The following is a 21,201-nucleotide window of genomic DNA, read 5'->3' as shown; positions in this document are numbered from 1 at the left end:
CTCTGTCCTATATCTATTACCCCTCAGTTTAAGGCTATGTCCCCTCGTGCCAGCCATTTCCATCCGCGGGAGAAGGCTCTCACTGTCCACCCTATCCAACCCCCTGATCATTTTGTATGCCTCTATTAATTCTCCTCTTAACCTTCTTCTCTCTAACGAAAACAACCTCAAGTCCATCAGCCTTTCCTCATAAGATTTTCCCTCCATACCAGGCAACATCCTGGTAAATCTCCTCTGCACCCGTTCCAAAGCTTCCACGTCCTTCCTACAATGAGGTGACCAGAACTGTACGCAATACTCCAAATGCGGCTGTACCAGAGTTTTGTACAGCTGCAACATGACCTCATGACTCCGGAACTCAATCCCTCTACCAATAAAGGCCAACACTCCATAGGCCTTCTTCACAACCCTATCAACCTGGGTGGCTACTTTCAGAGATCTATGTACATGGACACCGAGATCCCTCTGCTCATCCACACTTCCAAGAATTTTACCATTAGCCAAATATTCCGCATTCCTGTTATTCCTTCCAAAGTGAATCACCTCACACTTCTCTACATTAAACTCCATTTGCCACCTCTCAGCCCAGCTCTGCAGCTTATCTATGTCCCTCTGTAACCTGCAACATCCTTCCGCACTATCGACAACACCACCGACTTTAGTGTCGTCTGCAAATTTACTCACCCACCCTTCTGCGCCCTCCTCTAGGTCATTTATAAAAATGACAAACAGCAACGGCCCCAGAACAGATCCTTGTGGTACGCCACTTGTAACTGAACTCCATTCTGAACATTTCCCATCAACCACCACCCTCTGTCTTCTTTCAGCTATCCAATTTCTGATCCACATCTCTAAATCACCCTCAATCCCCAGCCTCTGTATTTTCTGCAATAACCTAACGTGGGGAACCTTGTCAAACGCTTTACTGAAATCCATATACACCACATCAACTGCTCTACCCTCGTCTACCTGTTCAGTCACCTTCTCAAAGAACTCGATAAGGTTTGTGAGGCATGACCTACCCTTCACAAAGCCATGCTGACTATCCCTAATCATATTATTCCTATCTAGATGATTATAAATCTTGTCTCTTATAATCCCCTCCAAGACTTTACCCACAACAGACATGAGGCTCACCGGTCTATAGTTGCTGGGGTTGTCTCTACTCCCCTTCTTGAACAAAGGGACCACATTTGCTATCCTCCAGTACTCTGGCACTATTCCTGTAGCCAATGATGACATAAAAATCAAAGCCAAAGGCTCAGCAATCTCTTCCCTGGCTTCCCAGAGAATCCTAGGATAAATCCCATCAGGCCCCGGGGACTTATCTATTTTCAGCCTGTCCAGAATTGCCAACACCTCTTCCCTACGTACCTCAATGCCATCTATTCTAATAGCCTGGGTCTCAGCATTCTCCTCCACAACATTCTCTTTTTCCTGAGTGAATACTGACGAAAAATATTCATTTAGTATCTTGCCTATCTCTTCAGACTCCACACACAACTTCCCATCCCTGTCCTTGACTGGCCCTACTCTTACCCTAGTCATTTCCCTTTCCAAGAGCCGGTGCAGACTCGATGGGCCGAATGGCCTCCTTCTGCACTGTAAATTCTATGATATTCTTTTATTCCTGACATACCTATAGAAAGCTTTTGGGTTTTCCTTGATCCTACCTGCCAAATACTTCTCATGTCCCCTCCTTGCTCGTCTTAGCTCTCTCTTTAGATCCTTCCTCGCTACCTTATAACTATCAAGCGCCCCAACTGAAACTTCACACCTCATCTTCACATAGGCCTCCTTCTTCCTCTTAACAAGAGATTCCACTTCTTTGGTAAACCACGGATCCCTCGCTCGACGCCTTCCTCCCTGCCTGACCGGTACGTACTTATCAAGAACACGCAGTAGCTGTTCCTTGAACAAGCTCCACATATCCAGTGTGCCCAAAACTTGCAGCCTACTTCTCCACCTTATCCCCCCCAAGTCACGTCTAATGGCATCATAATTGCCCTTCCCCCAGCTATAACTCTTGCCCTGCGGTGTATACTTATCCCTTTCCATCACTAACGTAAACGTCACCGAATTGTGGTCACTGTCCCCAAAGTGTTCACCTACCTCCAAATCTAACACCTGGCCTGGTTCATTACCCAAAACCAAATCCAATGTGGCCTCGCCTCTTGTTGGCCTGTCAACATATTGTGTCAGGAAACCCTCCTGCACACATTGTACAAAAAACGACCCATCTAATGTACTCGAACTATATCTTTTCCAGTCAATATTTGGAAAGTTAAAGTCTCCCATAATAACTACCCTGTTACTTTCGCTCTTATCCAGAATCATCTTCGCCATCCTTTCCTCTACATCCCTAGAACTATTTGGAGGCCTATAGAAAACTCCCAACAGGGTGACCTCTCCTTTCCTGTTTCTAACCTCAGCCCATACTACCTCGGAAGAAGAGTCCCCATCTAGCATCCTCTCCGCCACCGTAATACTGTTCTTGACTAGCAGCGCCACACCTCCCCCTCTTTTGCCTCCTTCTCTGAGCTTACTAAAACACCTAAACCCCGGAACCTGCAACAACCATTCCTGTCCCTGCTCTATCCATGTCTCCGAAATGGCCATAACATCGAAGTCCCAGGTACCAACCCATGCTGCCAGTTCCCCTACCTTATTTCGTATACTCCTGGCATTGAAGTAGACACACTTCAAACCACCTACCTGAACACTGGCCCCCTCCTGCGAAGTCAAATCTGTGCTCCTGACCTCTATACTCTCAATCTCCCGTACCCTAAAACTACTGCGCTGTAATGTTCTATGTTCCAAATACCTATCCTAACCGGGTCTCTCGCCCGCTCCCTCCCCTCCTATCCGCCATCCTCATAATTCCAGGCCTTGCCCACTGGGCTTGGCCCGCCCCGTCCCATTGTTACCATCGAGCCCCTCCCCCCCTCCCAGAATCCTCCCTTCCACTTCCTCTCGAAAACACCTCACCCAGTATCGGTCCCTTCCCCCCACTTTTCACACCTCCTAGGCTCATCGAAACCTGTTCTACCGGGCTCTGATGGCTGCAGACCCCCCCCACCACACTCCCGTTCACTGGCCAACTTGGGCTACTCCCCTCCACCCCCCCCCCCCCCGCCCCCGCCAAGCCTGGTCCCAGGAAAACAAAGAAATCCCCTTCAACACACAACCCCAGTGTAAACACTCAAAGAACCATCATTGCAAAAGAAAATCCCAACTCTTACCTTGTCCAAGTAGGCAACGTCAACTCATTTAGCACATAACAACATGCAGTGAAAATTGGAGCTACATACACTCCTCCACCCCCCCACCCCCCCTACCCTCACTGCTCTTGGCAGCTCATTCACCTTTGGTTTAGGTCTCCACGGCCTATGAGCCCGATCCAGTTCGTACCGAGAGGGATCGTCCCCCATCCCCAACAGCTCCACTAACATCTTGGCAAAGTGCTCCGTCGGCCCAGCCCTCCACCTCTTGGGGCAGGCCCACGATCCTCAGATTCTGCTGCCTGTGTCCTCCACCTTTGGTTCGCCGACCCTTGTTGGCCTCCACCACCCTCTGCAGCTCCTCACCCATCGAGGTGAGCTGATCGCTGGGCCGTGACAATGCCTCTTCCACTCCCTTTAGTTTCTCACCCTGCCCCCGCACCTCGGCCAATGTCCTCTACGCCGCCGCCTTCACCGGGGCAATCGCCTCCTCCACCAGCACCTTCAATGCTGCCAGCACCGTCTTCCTCATCACCTCCATGTGCTTTGCAAACCGTTTTTCCAGTTCCACAACCATCACCTCGGTCTTCTTTTCTGTTGTGAACAATGCCAGCCAGCGACCCAACCTCCGGCATCTTTCCAATTGCCGAGCCGACCCTTCCAGTCGACGGCGAACTTCGCACGCCCCCTTCTTCACGGCGAACCTTCGCACGCCCCCTTCTTCACGGCGAACCTTCGCACGCCCCCTTCTTCACGGCGAACCTTCGCACGCCCCCTTCTTCACGGCGAACCTTCGCTCGCCCCCTTCTTCACTGCGAACCTTCGCACGCCCCCTTCTTCACGGCGAACCTTCGCACGCCCCCTTCTTCACGGCGAATCTTCGCACGCCCCCTTCTTCACGGCGAACCTTCGCACGCCCCCTTCTTCACGGCGAACCTTCGCACGCCCCCTTCTTCACGGCGAACCTTCGCACGCCCCCTTCTTCACGGCGAACCTTCGCACGCCCCCTTCTTCACGGCGAACCTTCGCACGCCCCCTTATTCACGGCGAACCTTCGCACGCCCCCTTCTTCACGGCGAACCTTCGCACGCCCCCTTCTTCACGGCGAACCTTCGCACGCCCCCTTCTTCACGGCGAACCTTCGCACGCCCCCTTCTTCACGGCGAACCTTCGCACGCCCCCTTCTTCACGGCGAACCTTCGCACGCCCCCTTCTTCACGGCGAACTTTCGCACGCCCCCTTCTTCACGGCGAACCTTCGCACGCCCCCTTCTTCACGGCGAACCTTCGCACGCCCCCTTCTTCACGGCGAACCTTCGCACGCCCCCTTCTTCACGGCGAACCTTCGCACGCCCCCTTCTTCACGGCGAACCTTCGCTCGCCCCCTTCTTCACGGCGAACCTTCGCACGCCCCCTTCTTCACGGCGAACCTTCGCACGCCCCCTTCTTCACGGCGAACCTTTGCACGCCCCCTTCTTCACGGCTGCTTCCCTTTGGGTTTTGGACATCCTTCTTCCTGCACTTATTTGACAAAAAAGGGACCGGGCATTCAATTCAAAAAAAAACCTCCAACATGCAACTTCCTCCTACATGCCTCCATCGAAAGTGACCCTTCCCCAGGCTCATCATCCACCAATTCCTTCTCTTTGGTGAATACTGATGCAAAGTATTCATTTAGTACCTCGCCCATTTCCTCTGGCTCCACACAGAGATTCCCTCCCCTATCCTTCAGTGGACCAACCCTTTCCCTGGCTACCCTCTTGCTTTTTATGTACGTGTAGAAAGCCTCGGGATTTTCCTTAACCCTATTTGCCAATGACTTTCCGTGACCCCTTTTAGCCCTCCTGACTCCTGCCTTAAGTTCCTTCCTACTTTCCTTATATTCCACACAGACTTCGGCTGTTCCCAGCTTTCGAGCCCTGACAAATGCCTCCTTTTTCTTTTTGACTAGGCTCAACATATCCCTCGTTATCCGAGCTTCCTGCAACTTGCCATACTTATTCTTCTTCCTCACAGGAACATGCCGGTCCTGAATTCCTTTCAACTGACATTCGAAAGCCACCCACGTGCCAGATGATGATTTACCCTCAAACAACCGCCCCCAATCAATAAGTGATTATTATTATTATTCAGTTCCTGTCTAATATAATTATAATTAGCCTACCCCCAATTTAGCACCTTCATCCGAGCTCCACTCTTATCTTTATCCAACAGGACCTAAAAACGTATTGAATTGTGGTCACTGTTCCCGAAATGCTCCCCTACTGAAACTTGTACCACCTGGCCGGGCTTATTCCCCAATATCAGGTCCAGTACCGCCCCTTCCCTAGTTGGACTATTTACATACTGGTCAAGAACCCCTCCTGGATGCTCCTTACAAACTCTGCCCCATCCAAGCCTCTAGCATTAAGCCAGTAAATAATATCTAGGACATTGGCGAAAACCTTTCTGCTCCACTTTGACTTAGCGGCCGAGGAGCCGGCAGGGAGGTGACTTTAGGTTTTGTGGGCTTCAGGAATGGTGATGTAAATGCCGAAGCCACGGAGTGGGGCTGTGAGGGTGGGAGATGTGTAGAAGCTTCAGCGTGGAGATTGGACATGGGTTATCACGGAAATGAAAGAAATGGAGCGAATGTCTCACACACGGGTTCCCTCAATCTCTTCTGCCACGTTTTAGCGTGAAGTCGTACCTACGTTGTTGTTACGGTGCCGATTCTTAGTTTCCTGTTACCCACTGTGACCATATCAGTCAGTGTTAGAATGGCGACAACAAATCAGACTCATCCTACTGACAATATCACATTGAATAATCTGCTCCCAATCACTCACCTACCTGTCAGCTTAACACAGCCGGTCTCGTCAAGCAAAATATTTTCACATTTGAGATCCCTGTGGAAAGATATTTCAGCATATATTACACACTGATAATAACTATCACAACTTCCCTTAAACAACCCCAGCACCGTGAATATAACATTTACACATCAGCCACCCGGTGACCCCATCAAACACTCCCAGGACAGGAACAGCACGGGGTTAGATACAGAGTAAAGCTCCCTCTACACTGTCCCCATCAAACACTCCCAGGACAGGTACAGCATGGGGTTAGATACAGAGTAAGGCTCCCTCTACACTGTCCCCATCAAACACTCCCAGGACAGGTACAGCACGGGGTTAGATACAGAGTAAAGCTCCCTCTACACTGTCCCCATCAAACACTCCCAGGACAGGTACAGCACGGGGTTAGATACAGAGTAAAGCTCCCTCTACACTGTCCCCATCAAACACTCCCAGGACAGGTACAGCATGGGGTTAGATACAGAGTAAGGCTCCCTCTACACTGTCCCCATCAAACACTCCCAGGACAGGTACAGCACGGGGTGAGATACAGAGTAAAGCTCCCTCTACACTGTCCCCATCAAACACTCCCAGGACAGGTACAGCACGGGGTTAGATACAGAGTAAAGCTCCCTCTACACTGTCCCCATCAAACACTCCCAGGACAGGAACAGCACGGGGTGAGATACAGAGTAAAGCTCCCTCTACACTGTCCCCATCAAACACTCCCAGGACAGGAACAGCACGGGGTGAGATACAGAGTAAAGCTCCCTCTACACTGTCCCCATCAAACACTCCCAGGACAGGTACAGCATGGGGTTAGATACAGAGTAAAGCTCCCTCTACACTGTCCCCATCAAACACTCCCAGGACAGGTACAGCACGGGGTTAGATACAGAGTAAAGCTCCATCGACACTGTCCCCATCAAACACTCCCAGGACAGGTACAGCACGGGGTTAGATACAGAGTAAGGCTCCCTCTACACTGTCCCCATCAAACACTCCCAGGACAGGTACAGCACAGGGTTAGATACAGAGTAAAGCTCCCTCTACACTGTCCCCATTAAACACTCCCAGGACAGGAACAGCACGGGGTTAGATACAGAGTAAAGCTCCCTCTACACTGTCCCCATCAGACACTCCCAGGACAGGTACAGCACGGGATTAGATACAGAGTAAAGCTCCCTCTACACTGTCCCCATCAAACACTCCCAGGACAGGTACAGCACGGGATTAGATACAGAGTAAAGCTCCCTCGACACTGTCCCCATCAAACACTCCCAGGACAGGTACAGCACGGGATTAGATACAGAGTAAAGCTCCCTCGACACTGTCCCCATCAAACACTCCCAGGACAGGTACAGCACGGGGTTAGATACAGAGTAAAGCTCCATCGACACTGTCCCCATCAAACACTCCCAGGACAGGTACAGCACGGGGTTAGATACAGAGTAAGGCTCCCTCTACACTGTCCCAATCAAACACTCCCAGGACAGGTACAGCACGGGGTTAGATACAGAGTAAGGCTCCCTCTACACTGTCCCCATCAAACACTCCCAGTACAGGTACAGCACGGGGTTGATACAGAGTAAAGCTCGCTCGACACTGTCCGCATTAAACAGTCCCAGGACAGGTACAGCACGGGGTTAGATACAGAGTAAAACTCCCGCTACCCTGTCCCCATCAGACACTCCCAGGACAGGTAGAGCACGGGGTGAGATACAGAGTAAAGCTCCCTCTACACTGTCCCCATCAAACACTCCCAGGACAGGTACAGCACGGGGTTAGATACAGAGTAACGCTCCATCGACACTGTCCCCATCAAACACTCCCAGGACAGGTACAGCACGGGGTTAGATACAGAGTAAAGCTCCCTCTACACTGTCCCCATCAAACACTCCCAGGACAGGTACAGCACGGGGTTAGAAACAGAGTAAAGCTCCCTCTACACTGTCCCAATCAAACACTCCCACGACAGGTACAGCACGGGGTTAGATACAGAGTAAAGCTCCCTCGACACTGTCCCCATCAAACACTCCCAGGACAGGTACAGCACGGGGTTAGATACAGAGTAAAGCTCCATCGACACTGTCCCCATCAAACACTCCCAGGACAGGTACAGCACGGGGTTAGATACAGAGTAAAGCTCACTCTACACTGTCCCCATCAAACACTCCCAGGACAGGTACAGCACGGGGTTAGATACAGAGTAAAGCTCACTCTACACTGTCACCATCAAACACTCCCAGGACAGGTACAGCACAGGGTTAGATACAGAGTAAAGCTCCATCGACACTGTCCCCATCAAACACTCCCAGGACAGGTACAGCAAGAGGTTAGATACAGAGTAAAACTCCCGCTACCCTGTCCCCATTAAACACTCCCAGGACACGTACAGCTTGGGGTTAGATACAGAGTAAGGCTCACTCTAGACTGTCCCCATCAAGCACTCCCAGGACAGGTACAGCACGGGGTTAGATACAGAGTAAAGCTCGCTCGACACTGTCCCCATTTAACACTCCCAGGACAGGTACAGCACGGGGTTAGATACAGAGTAAAGCTCCATTGCCACTGTCCCCATCAAACACTCCCAGGACAGGTACAGCACGGGGTTGGATACAGAGTAAAGCTCCCTCTACACTGTCCCCAGCAAACACTCCCAGGACAGGTACAGCACGGGGTTAGATACAGAGTAAAGCTCCCTCCACACTGTCCCCATCAAACACTCCCAGGACAGGTACAGCACGGGGTTAGATACAGAGTAAAGCTCCCTCTACACTGTCCCCATCAAACACTCCCAGGACAGGTACAGCACGATGTTAGATACAGAGTAAAGCTCCCTCCACACTGTCCCAATCAAACACTCCCAGGACAGGTACAGCACGGGGTTAGATACAGAGTAAAGCTCCCTCTACACTGTCCCCATCAAACACTCCCAGGACAGGTACAGCACGATGTTAGATACAGAGTAAAGCTCCGTCCACACTGTCCCCATCAAACACTCCCAGGACAGGTACAGGACGGGGTTAGGTATAGAGTAAAACTCGCTCGACATTGTCCCCATCAAACACTCACAGGACAGGTACAGCACGGGGTTAGATACAGAGTAAAGCTCGCTCGACACAGTCCCCAACAAACACTCCCAGGACAGGTACAGCACGGGGTTAGATACAGAGTAAAGCTTCCTCTACACTGTCCCCATCAAACACTCCCAGGACAGGTACAGCACGGGGTTAGATACAGAGTAAAGCTCCCTCTACAGTGTCCCCATCAAACACTCCCAGGACAGGTACAGCACGATGTTAGATACAGAGTAAAGCTCCCTCCACACTGTCCCCATCAAACACTCCCAGGACAGGTACAGGACGGGGTTAGGGAGAGTAAAACTCGCTCGACATTGTCCCCATCAAACACTCACAGGACAGGTACAGCACGGGGTTAGATACAGAGTAAAGCTCGCTCGACACAGTCCCCAACAAACACTCCCAGGACAGGTACAGCACGGGGTTAGATACAGAGTAAAGCTTCCTCTACACTGTCCCCATCAAACACTCCCAGGACAGGTACAGCACGGGGTTAGATACAGAGGAAAGCTTCCTCTACACTGTCCCCATCAACACTCCCAGGAGAGGTACAGCACAGGGTTAGATACAGAGTAAAGCTCCCTCTACACTGTCCCCATCAAACACTCCCAGGACTGGTCCAGCACGGGGTTAGATACAGAGTAAAGCTCCCTCTACACTGTCCCCATCAAACACTCCCAGGACAGATACAGCACGAGGTTAGATACAGAGTAAAACTCCCGCGACCCTGACCCCATCAAACACTCCCAGGACAGGTACAGCACGGGGTTAGATACAGAGTTAAGCTCCCTCTACACTGTCCCCATCAAACACTCCCAGGACAGGTACAGCATGGGGTTATATAGAGAGTAAAGCTCCATCTACACTGTCCCCATCAAACACTCCCAGGACAGGTACAGCATGGGGTTAGATACACAGTAAAGCTCCCTCCACACTGTCCCCATCAAACACTCCCAGGACAGGTACAGCACGGGGTTAGATACAGAGTAAAGCTCCCTCTACACTGTCCCCATCAAACACTCCCAGGACAGGTACAGCATGGGGTTATATACAGAGTAAAGGTCCATCTACACTGTCCCCATCAAACACTCCCAGGACAGGTACAGCACGGGGTTAGATACAGAGTAAAGCTCCATCTACACTGACCCCATCAAACACTCCCAGGACAGGTACAGCATGGGGTTATATACATAGTAAAGCTCCATCTACACTGTCCCCATCAAACACACCCAGGACAGGTACAGCACGGGGTTAGATACAGAGTAAAGCTCCCTCCACACTGTCCCCATCATACACACCCAGGACAGGTACAGCACGGGGTTAGATACAGAGTAAAGCTCCCTCTACACTGTCCCCACCAAACACTCCCAGGACAGGTACAGCACGGGGATAGATACAGAGTAAAGCTCCCTCTACACTGTCCCCACAAACACTCCCAGGACAGGAACAGCACGGGGTTAGATACAGAGTAAAGCTCCCTCTACACTGTCCCCATCAAACACTCCCAGGACAGGTACAGCACGGGGTTAGATACAGAGTAAAGCTCCCTCCAAACTGTCCCCATCATACACTCCCAGGACAGGTACAGCACGGGGTTAGATACAGAGTAAAGCTCCCTCCACACTGTCCCCATCAGACACTCCCAGGACAGGTACAGCACGGGGTTAGATACAGAGTAAAGCTCCCTCTACACAGTCCCCATCAAACACTCCCAGGACAGGTACAGCACGGGGTTAGATACTGAGTAAAGCTCCCTCTACACTGTTCCCATCAAACACTCTCAGGACAGGTACAGGACGGGGTTAGATACAGAGTAAAGCTCCCTCTACCCTGTCCCCATGAAACACTCCCAGGACAGGTACAGCACGGGGTTAGATACAGATTAAAGCTCCCTCTACCATGTCCCCATCAAACACTCCCAGGACAGGTACAGCACGGGGTTAGATACAGATTAAAGCTCCCTCTACACTGTGCCCATCAAACACGCCCAGGACAGGTAGAGCACAGGGTTAGATACAGAGTAAAGCTCCCTCTACACTGTCCCCATCAACCACTCCCAGGACAGGTACAGCACGGGGTTAGATACAGGGTAAAGCTCCCTCTACACTGTCCCCAACAAACACTCCCAGGACAGGTACAGCACGGGGTTAGATACAGAGTAAAGCTCCCTCTACACTGTCCCCATCAAACACTCCCAGGACAAGTACAGCACGGGGTTAGATACAGAGTAAAGCTCCCTCTACACTGTCCCGATCAAACACTCCCAGGACAGGTACAGCACGGGGTTAGATACAGAGTAAAGCTCCCTCTACACTGTCCCCATCAAACACTCCCAGGACAGGTACAGCACGGGGTTAGATACAGAGTAAAGCTCGCTTGATACTGTCCCCATTAAACACTCCCAGGACAGGTACAGCACGGGGTTAGATACAGAGTAAAGCTCCATCGACACTGTCCCCGTCAAACACTCCCAGGACAGGTACAGCACTGGGTTAGATACAGAGTAAAGCTTCCTCTACACTGTCCCCATCAAACACTCCCAGGACAGGTACATCACGGGGTTAGATACAGAGTAAAGCTCGCTCGACGCTGTCCGCATTAAACACTCCCAGGACAGGTACAGCATGGGGTTAGATACAGAGTAAAGCTCCCTCTACACTGTCCCCATCAAACACTCCCAGGACAGGTATAGCATGGGGTTATATACAGAGTAAAGGTCCATCTACACTGTCCCCATCAAACACTCCCAGGACAGGTACAGCTCGGGGTTAGATACAGAGTAAAGCTCCATCTACACTGTCCCCATCAAACACTCCCATGACAGGTTCAGCACGGGGTTAGATACAGAGTAAAGCTCCCTCTACACTGTCTCTATCAAAGACTTCCAGGACAGGTACAGCATGGGGTTAGATACAGAGTACAGCTCCCTCTACACTGTCCCCATTAAACTCTGAGGACAAGTACAGCACGGGGTTACAATCAGAGTAAAGCTCCCTCTACACTGTCCCCATCAAACACTCCCAGGACAGGTACAGCATGCGGGTAGATACAAAGTAAAGCTCCCTCTACACTGTCCCCAGCAAACACTCCCAGGACAGGTACAGCACGGGGTTATATACATAGTAAAGCTCCATCTACACTGTCCCCAGCAAACACTCCCAGGACAGGTACAGCACGGGGTTAGATACAGAGTAAAGCTCCCTCTACACTGTCCCTATCAAACACTCCCAGGACAGGTACAGCACGGGGTTAGATACAGAGTAAAGCTCCCTCTACGCTGTCCCCATCAAACACTCCGAGGACAAGTACAGCACGGGGTTAGAATCAGAGTAAAGCTCCCTCTACACTGTCCCCATCAAACATTCCCAGGACAGGTACAGTTGGGGTTAGATCCAGAGTAAAGCTCCCTCTACACTGTCCCCATCAACACTCCAAGGACAAGTACAGCACGGGGTTAGATACAGAGGAAAGCTCCCTCTACACTGTCCCCATCAAACACTCCCAGGACAGGTACAGCACGGGGTTAGATACAGAGTAAAGCTCCCTCGACTCTGTCCCAATCAAACACTCCCAGGACAGATACAGAATGGGGTTATATACAGAGTAAAGCTCCATCTACACTGTCCCCATCAAACACTGCCATGACTGGTTCAGCACGGGGTTAGATACAGAGTAAAGCTCCCTCTACACTGTCCCCATCAAACACTCCCAGGACAGGTACAGCACGGGGTTAGATACAGAGTAAAGCTTCCTCTACACTGTCCCCATCAAACACACACAGGACAGGTACAGCACGGTGTTAGATACAGAGTAAAACTCGCTCGACACTGTCCCCATCAAACACTCCCAGGACAGGTACAGCACGGGGTTAGATACAGAGTGAAGCTTCCTCTGCACTGTCCCCATCAAACACTCCCAGGACAGGTACAGCACGGGGTTAGATACAGAGTAAAGCTTCCTCTACACTGTCCCCATCAACACTCCCAGGACAGATACTGCACGGGGTTAGATACAGAGTAAAGCTCCCTCTACACTGTCCCCATCAAACACTCCCAGGAGAGGTACAGCACGGGGTTAGATACACAGTAAAGCTCCCTCTACACTGTCCACATCAAACACTCCCAGGACAGACACAGCACGAGGTTAGATACAGAGTAAAACTCCCGCGACCCTGTCCCCATCAAACACTCCCAGGACAGGTACAGCACGGGGTTTGATACAGAGTAAAGCTCCCTCTACTCTGTCCCCATCAAACACTCCCAGGACTGGTACAGCATGGTGTTATATACAGAGTAAAGCTCCATCTACACTGTCCCCATCAAACACTCCCAGGACAGGTACAGCATGGGGTTAGATACAGAGTAAAGCTCCCTCTACACTGTCCCCATCAAACACTCCCAGGACAGGTACAGCACGGGGATAGATACAGAGTGAAGCTGCCTCTACACTGTCCCCATCCAATACACCCAGGAAAGGTACAGCATGGGGTTAGATACAGAGTAAAGCTCACTCCACACTGTCCCCATCAAACACTCCCAGGACAGGTACAGCACGGGGTTAGATACAGAGTAAAGCTCGCTCGACACTGTCCCCATTAAACACTCCCAGGATAGGTACAGCACGGGGTTAGATACAGAGTAAAACTCCCGCTACCCTGTCCCCTTCAAACACTGCCAGGACAGGTACAGCACGGGGTTAGATACAGAGTAAAGCTCCCTCTACACTGTCCCCATCAAACACTCCCAGGACAGGTCCAGCATGAGGTTAGATACAGAGTGAAACTCCCGCTACCCTGTCCCCATCAAACACTCCCAGGACACGTACAGCACGGGGTTGGATACAGAGTAAAGCTCCCGCTACACTCTCCCCATCAAACACCCCCAGGCCAGGTACAGCACAGGGTTAGATACAGAGTAAAGCTCCCTCTACACTGTCCCTATCAAACACTCCCAGGACAGGTACAGCACGGGGTTAGATACAGAGGAAAGCTCACTCTACACTGTCCCCATCAAACACTCCTAGGACAGGTACAGCACGGGGCTAGATACAGTGTAAAGCTCCCTCTACATTGTCCCCATCAAACACTCCCAGGACAGGTACAGCACGGGGTTAGATACAGGGTAAAGCTCGCTCGACACTGTCCCCATCAAACACTCCCAGGACAGGTACAGCACGGGGTTAGATACAGAGTAAAGCTTCCTCTACACTGTCCCCATCAAAAACTCCCAGGACAGGTACAGCACGGTGTTAGATACAGAGTAAAACTCGCTCGACACTGTCCCCATCAAACACTCACAGGACAGGTACAGCATGGGGTTAGATACAGAGTAAAGCTCGCTCGACACTGTCCCCATCAAACACTCCCAGGACAGGTACAGCACGGGGTTAGATACACAGTAAAGCTTCCTCTACACTGTCCCCATCAAACACTCCCAGGACAGGTACAGCACGGGGTTAGATACAGAGTAAAGCTTCCTCTACACTGTCCCCATCAACATTCCCAGGACAGATACAGCACGGGGTTAGATACAGAGTAAAGCTCCCTCTACACTGTCCCCATCAAACACTCCCAGGAGAGGTACAGCACGGGGTTAGATACACAGTAAAGCTCCCTCAACACTGTCCCCATCAAACACTCCCAGGACACATACAGCACGAGGTTAGATACAGAGTAAAACTCCCGCGACCCTGTCCCCATCAAACACTCCCAGGACAGGTACTGCACGGGGTTTGATACAGAGTAAAGCTCCCTCTACACTGTCCCCATCAAACACTCCCAGGACAGGTACAGCATGGTGTTATATACAGAGTAAAGATCCATCTACACTGTCCCCATCAAACACTCCCAGGACAGGTACAGCATGGGGTTAGATACAGAGTAAAGCTCCCTCTACACTGTCCCCATCAAACACTCCCAGGACAGGTACAGCACGGTGTTAGATACAGAGTAAAGCTCCCTTTACACTGTCCCCATCAAACACTCCCAGGACAGGTACAGCACGGGGTTAGACACAGAGTAAAGCTCCCACTACACTGTCCCCATCAAACACTCGCAGGGCAGGTACAGCACGGGGTTAGATACAGAGTAAAGCTTCCTCTCCAATGTCCTCATCAAATACTCCCAGGACAGGTACAGCACGGGGTTAGATACAGAGTAAAGCTCCCTGTACACTGTCCCCATCAAACACTCCCAGGACAGGTACAGCACGGGGTTGGATACAGAGTAAAGCTCCCTCTACACTGTCCCCATCAAACACTCCCAGGACAGGTACAGCACGGGGTTAGATACAGAGTAAAGCTCGCACGACACTGTCCCCATCAAACACTCACAGGACAGGTACAGCACGGGGTTAGATACATAGTAAAGCTCGCTCGACACTGTCCCCATCAAACACTCCCAGGACAGGTACAGCACGGGGTTAGATACAGAGTAAAGCTTCCTCTACACTGTCCCCATCAAACACTCCCAGGACAGGTACAGCACGGGGTTAGATACAGAGTAAAGCTTCCTCTACACTGTCCCCATCAAACACACTCAGGACAGGTACAGCACGGTGTTAGATACAGAGTAAAACTCGCTCGACACTGTCCCCATCAAACACTCACAGGACAGGTACAGCATGGGGTTAGATACAGAGTAAAGCTCGCTCGACACTGTCCCCATCAAACACTCCCAGGACAGGTACAGCACGGGGTTAGATACACAGTAAAGCTTCCTCTACACTGTCCCCATCAAACACTCCCCGGACAGGTACAGCACGGGGTTAGATACAGAGTAAAGCTTCCTCTACACTGTCCCCATCAACATTCCCAGGACAGATACAGCACGGGGTTAGATACATAGTAAAGCTCCATCTACACTGTCCCCATCAAACACTCCCAGGACAGGTACAGCACGGGGTTAGATACAGAGTAAAACTGCCGCTACCCTGTCCCCATCAAACACTCCCAGGACAGGTACAGCACGGTGTTAGATACAGAGTAAAGCTCCCTCTACACTGTCCCCATCAAACACTCTCAGGACAGGCACAGCACGGGGTTAGATACAGAGTAAAGCTCCCTCTACACTGTCCCCATCAAACACTCTCAGGACAGGCACAGCACGGGATTAGATACAGAGTAAAGCTTCCTCTACACTGACCCCATCAAATACTCACAGGACAGGTACAGCAGTGGGTTAGATACAGACTAAAGCTACCACTGCACTGTCCCCATCAAACACTCCAAGGACAGATACAGCACGGGGTTAGATACAGAGTAAAGCTCCCTTTCCACTGTCCCCATTAAAGACTCCCAGGACACGTACAGCGTGGGGTTAGATACAGAGTAAAGCTCACTCTACACTGTCCCCATCAACCACTCCCATGACAGGTATAGCACGGGGTTAGATACAGAGTAAAGCTCGCTCGACACTGTCCTCATTTAACTCTCCCAGGACAGGTACAGCACGGGGTTAGATACAGAGTAAATCTCCATCAACACTGTCCCCATCAAACACTCCCAGGACAGGTAAAGCACGGGGTTAGATACAGAGTAAAGCTCTCTCTACACTGTCCCCATCAAACACTCCGAGGACAAGTACAGCACGGGGTTAGAATCAGAGTAAAGCTCCCTCGACACTGTCCCCATCAAACACTCCCAGGACAGGTACAGCATGGGGTTAGATCCAGAGTAAAGCTCCCTCTACACTGTCCCCATCAACACTCCGAGGACAAGTACAGCACGGGGTTAGATACAGAGTAAAGCTCCCTCTACACTGTCCCCAACAAACACTCCCAGGACAGGTACAGCACGGGGTTAGATACAGAGTAAAGCTCCCTCGACTCTGTCCCCATCAAACACTCCCAGGACAGATACAGCATGAGGTTATATACAGAGTAAAGCTCCATCTACACTGTCCCCATGAAACACTGCCATGACTGGTTCAGCACGGGGTTAGATACAGAGTAAAGCTCCCTCTACACTGTCCCCATCAAACACTCCCAGGACAGGTACAGCACGGGGTTAGATACAGAGTAAAGCTCCCTCTACACTGTCCCCATCAAACACTCCCAGGACAGGTACAGCACGGGGTTAGATACAGAGTAAAGCTCCCTCTACACTGTCCCCATCCAACACACCCGGGACAGGTACAGCACGGGGTTAGATACAGAGTAAAGCTCACTCTACACTGTCCCCATCAAACACTCCCAGGACAGGTACCACACGGGGTTAGATACAGAGTAAAGCTCGCTCGACACTGTCCCCATTAAAAACTCCCAGGACAGGTACAGCACGGGTATAGATACAGAGTAAAACTCCCGCTACCCTGTCCCCATCAAACACTGCCAGGACAGGTACAGCACGGTGTTAGATACAGAGAAAAGCTCCCTCTACACTGTCCCCATCAAACATTCCCAGGACAGGTACAGCACGGGGTTAGATACAGAGTAAAGCTCCCTCTACACTGTCCCCATCAAACACTCCCAGGACAGGTACAGCACGGGGTTAGATACAGAGTAAAGCTCCCACTACACTGTCCCCATCAAACACTCCCAGGACAGGTACAGCACGGGGTTAGATACAGAGTAAAGCTCCATCGACACTGTCCCCATCAAACACTCCCAGGGCAGGTACAGCACGGGGTTAGATACCGAGTAAAGCTCCCTCTACACTGTCCCCATCAAACACTCCCAGGACAGGTACAGCACGGGGTTAGATACAGAGTAAAGCTTCCTCTACACTGTCCTCATCAAATACTCCCAGGACAGGTACAGCACGGGGTTAGATACAGAGTAAAGCTCCCATACACTGTCCCCATCAAACACTCCCAGGACAGGTACAGCACGGGGTTAGATACAGAGTAAACCTCCATCAACACTGTCCCCATCAAACACTCCCAGGACAGGTACAGCATGAGGTTAGATACAGAGTAAAACTCCCGCGACCCTGTCCCCATCAAACACTCCTAGGACAGGTACAGCACGGGGTTAGATACAGAGTAAAGCTCCCTCTACACTGTCCCCATCAAACACTCCCAGGACAGGCACAGCACGGGGTTAGATACAGAGTAAAGCTCCCTCAACACTGTCCCCATCAAGCACTCCCAGGACAGGTACAGCACGGGGTTAGATACAGAGTAAAGCTCCCACTCCACTGTCCCCATCAAACACTCCCAGGACAGATACAGCACTGGGTTAGATACAGAGTAAAGCTCCCTCTCCACTGTCCCCATCAAAGACTCCCAGGACACGTACAGAGTGGGGTTAGATACAGAGTAAAGCTCACTCTACACTGTCCCCATCAAGCACTCCCAGGACAGGTACAGCACGGGGTTAGATACAGAGTAAAGCTTGCTCGACACTGTCCCCATTTAACTCTCCCAGGACAGGTACAGCACGGGGTTAGATACAGAGTAAAGCTCCATCAACACTGTCCCCATCAAACACTCCCAGGACAGGTACAGCATGAGGTTAGATACAGAGTAAAACTCCCGCTACCCTGTCCCCATCAAACACTCCCAGGACAGGTACAGCACGGGGTTGGATACAGAGTAAAGCTTCCTCTACACTGTCCCCATCAAACACTCCCAGGACAGGTACAGCACGGGGTTAGATAAAGTGTAAATCTCCCTCTACACTGTCCCCATCAAACACTCCCAGGACAGGTACAGCACGGGGTTAGATACAGAGTAAAGCTTCCTCTACACTGTCCAGATCAAACACTCCCAGGACAGGTACAGCACGGGGTTAGATACAGAGTAAAGCTTCCTCTCCAATGTCCTCATCAAATACTCCCAGGACAGGTACAGCACGGGGTTAGATACAGAGTAAAGCTCCCTCTACACTGTCCCCATCAAACACTCCCAGGACAGGTACAGCACGGGGTTGGATACAGAGTAAAGCTCACTCTACACTGTCCCCATCAAACACTCCCAGGACAGGTACAGCACGGGGTTAGATACAGAGTAAAGCTCGCTCGACACTGTCCCCATCAAACACTCCCAGGACAGATACAGCATGGGGTTATATACAGAGTAAAGCTCCATCTACACTGTCCCCATGAAACACTCCCAGGACAGGTACAGCACGGGGTTAGATAGAGAGTAAAACTCGCTCGACACTGTCCCCATCAAACTCTCACAGGACAGGTACAGCATGGGGTTAGATACAGAGTAAAGCTCGCTCGACACTGTCCCCATCAAACACTCCCAGGACAGGTACAGCACGGGGTTAGATACACAGTAAAGCTTCCTCTACACTGTCCCCATCAAACACTCCCAGGACAGGTACAGCACGGGGTTAGATACAGAGTAAAGCTTCCTCTACACTGTCCCCATCAACATTCCCAGGACAGATACAGCACGGGGTTAGATACAGAGTAAAGCTCCCTCTACACTGTCCCCATCAAACACTCCCAGGACAGGTACAGCACGGGGATAGATACAGAGTGAAGCGCCCTCTACACTGTCCCCATCCAACACACCCAGGAAAGGTACAGCATGGGGTTAGATACAGAGTAAAGCTCACTCCACACTCTCCCCATCAAACACTCCCAGGACAGGTACAGCACGGGGTTAGATACAGAGTAAAGCTCGCTCGACACTGTCCCCATCAAACACTCCCAGGACAGGTACAGCACGGGGTTTATTACAGAGTAAAGCTCCATCGACACTGTCCCCATCAAACACTCCCAGGGCAGGTACAGCACGGGGTTAGATACAGAGTAAAGCTCCCTCTACACTGTCCAGATCAAACACTCCCAGGACAGGTACAGCACGGGGTTAGATACAGAGTAAAGCTTCCTCTCCAATGTCCTCATCAAATACTCCCAGGACAGGTACAGCACGGGGTTAGATACAGAGTAAAGCTCCCTCTACACTGTCCCCATCAAACACTCCCAGGACAGGTACAGCAAGGGGTTGGATACAGAGTAAAGCTCACTCTACACTGTCCCCATCAAACACTCCCAGGACAGGTACAGCACGGGGTTAGATACAGAGTAAAGCTCGCTCGACACTGTCCCCATTAAACACTCCCAGGATAGGTACAGCACGGGGTTAGATACAGAGTAAAACTCCCGCTACCCTGTCCCCATCAAACACTGCCAGGACAGGTACAGCACGGGGTTAGATACAGAGTAAAGCTCCCTCTACACTGTCCCCATCAAACAGCCCCAGGACAGGTACAGCACGGGGTTAGATACAGAGTAAAGCTCCCTCTACACTGTCCCCATCAAACACTCCCAGCACAGGTACAGCACGGGGTTAGGTACAGAGTAAAGCTCCATCGACACTGTCCCCATCAAACACTCCCAGGGCAGGTACAGCACGGGGTCAGATACAGAGTAAAGCTCCCTCTACACTGTCCAGATCAAACACTCCCAGGACAGGTACAGCACGGGGTTAGATACAGAGTAAAGCTTCCTCTACACTGTCCTCATCAAATACTCCCAGGACAGGTACAGCACGGGGTTAGATACAGAGTAAAGCTCCCTCTACACTGTCCCCATCAAACACTCCCAGGACAGGTACAGCACGGGGTTAGATACAGAGTAAAGCTCCATCAACACTGTCCCCATCAAACACTCCCAGGGCAGGTACAGCACGGGGTCAGATACAGAGTAAAGCTCCCTCTACACTGTCCAGATCAAACACTCCCAGGACAGGTACAGCACGGGGTTAGATACAGAGTAAAGCTTCCTCTACACTGTCCTCATCAAATACTCCCAGGACAGGTACAGCACGGGGTTAGATACAGAGTAAAGCTCCCTCTACACTGTCCCCATCAAACACTCCCAGGACAGGTACAGCACGGGGTTAGATACAGAGTAAAGCTCCCTCTACACTGTCCCGATCAAACACTCCCAGGACAGGTACAGCACGGGGTTAGGTACAGAGTAAAGCTCACTCGACACTGTCCGCATAAAACACTCCCAGGACAGGTACAGCACGGGGTTAGATACAGAGTAAAACTCCCGCTACCCTGTCCCCATCAAACACTCCCAGGACAGGTACAGCACGGTGTTAGATACAGAGTAAAGCTCCCTCTACACTGTCCCCATCAAACACTCTCAGGACAGG

The 21,201-nt window shown here is 51.2% G+C and overlaps 1 protein-coding gene across 2 annotated transcripts in view; it reads right to left on the bottom strand.

Annotated features, from left to right (window-relative positions):
- Positions 1-21,201, bottom strand: part of LOC140425684 (testis-specific serine/threonine-protein kinase 5-like) — a 193,570-nt gene that overhangs the window by 58,243 nt on the left and 114,126 nt on the right. For both annotated transcript variants that reach the window (XM_072510180.1, XM_072510181.1), the window contains exon 4: positions 6,053-6,108. In XM_072510180.1, the coding sequence (XP_072366281.1) occupies positions 6,053-6,108 (56 nt within the window). The remainder of the gene's footprint in view (positions 1-6,052; positions 6,109-21,201) is intronic.

The sequence above is a fragment of the Scyliorhinus torazame genome, chromosome 6 (genome assembly GCF_047496885.1).
Source record: "Scyliorhinus torazame isolate Kashiwa2021f chromosome 6, sScyTor2.1, whole genome shotgun sequence".
Lineage (NCBI taxonomy): Eukaryota > Metazoa > Chordata > Chondrichthyes > Carcharhiniformes > Scyliorhinidae > Scyliorhinus > Scyliorhinus torazame.
The sequence above is the reverse complement of the archived record's forward strand: the minus strand, read 5'-3'. Positions and strand labels throughout refer to the sequence as shown.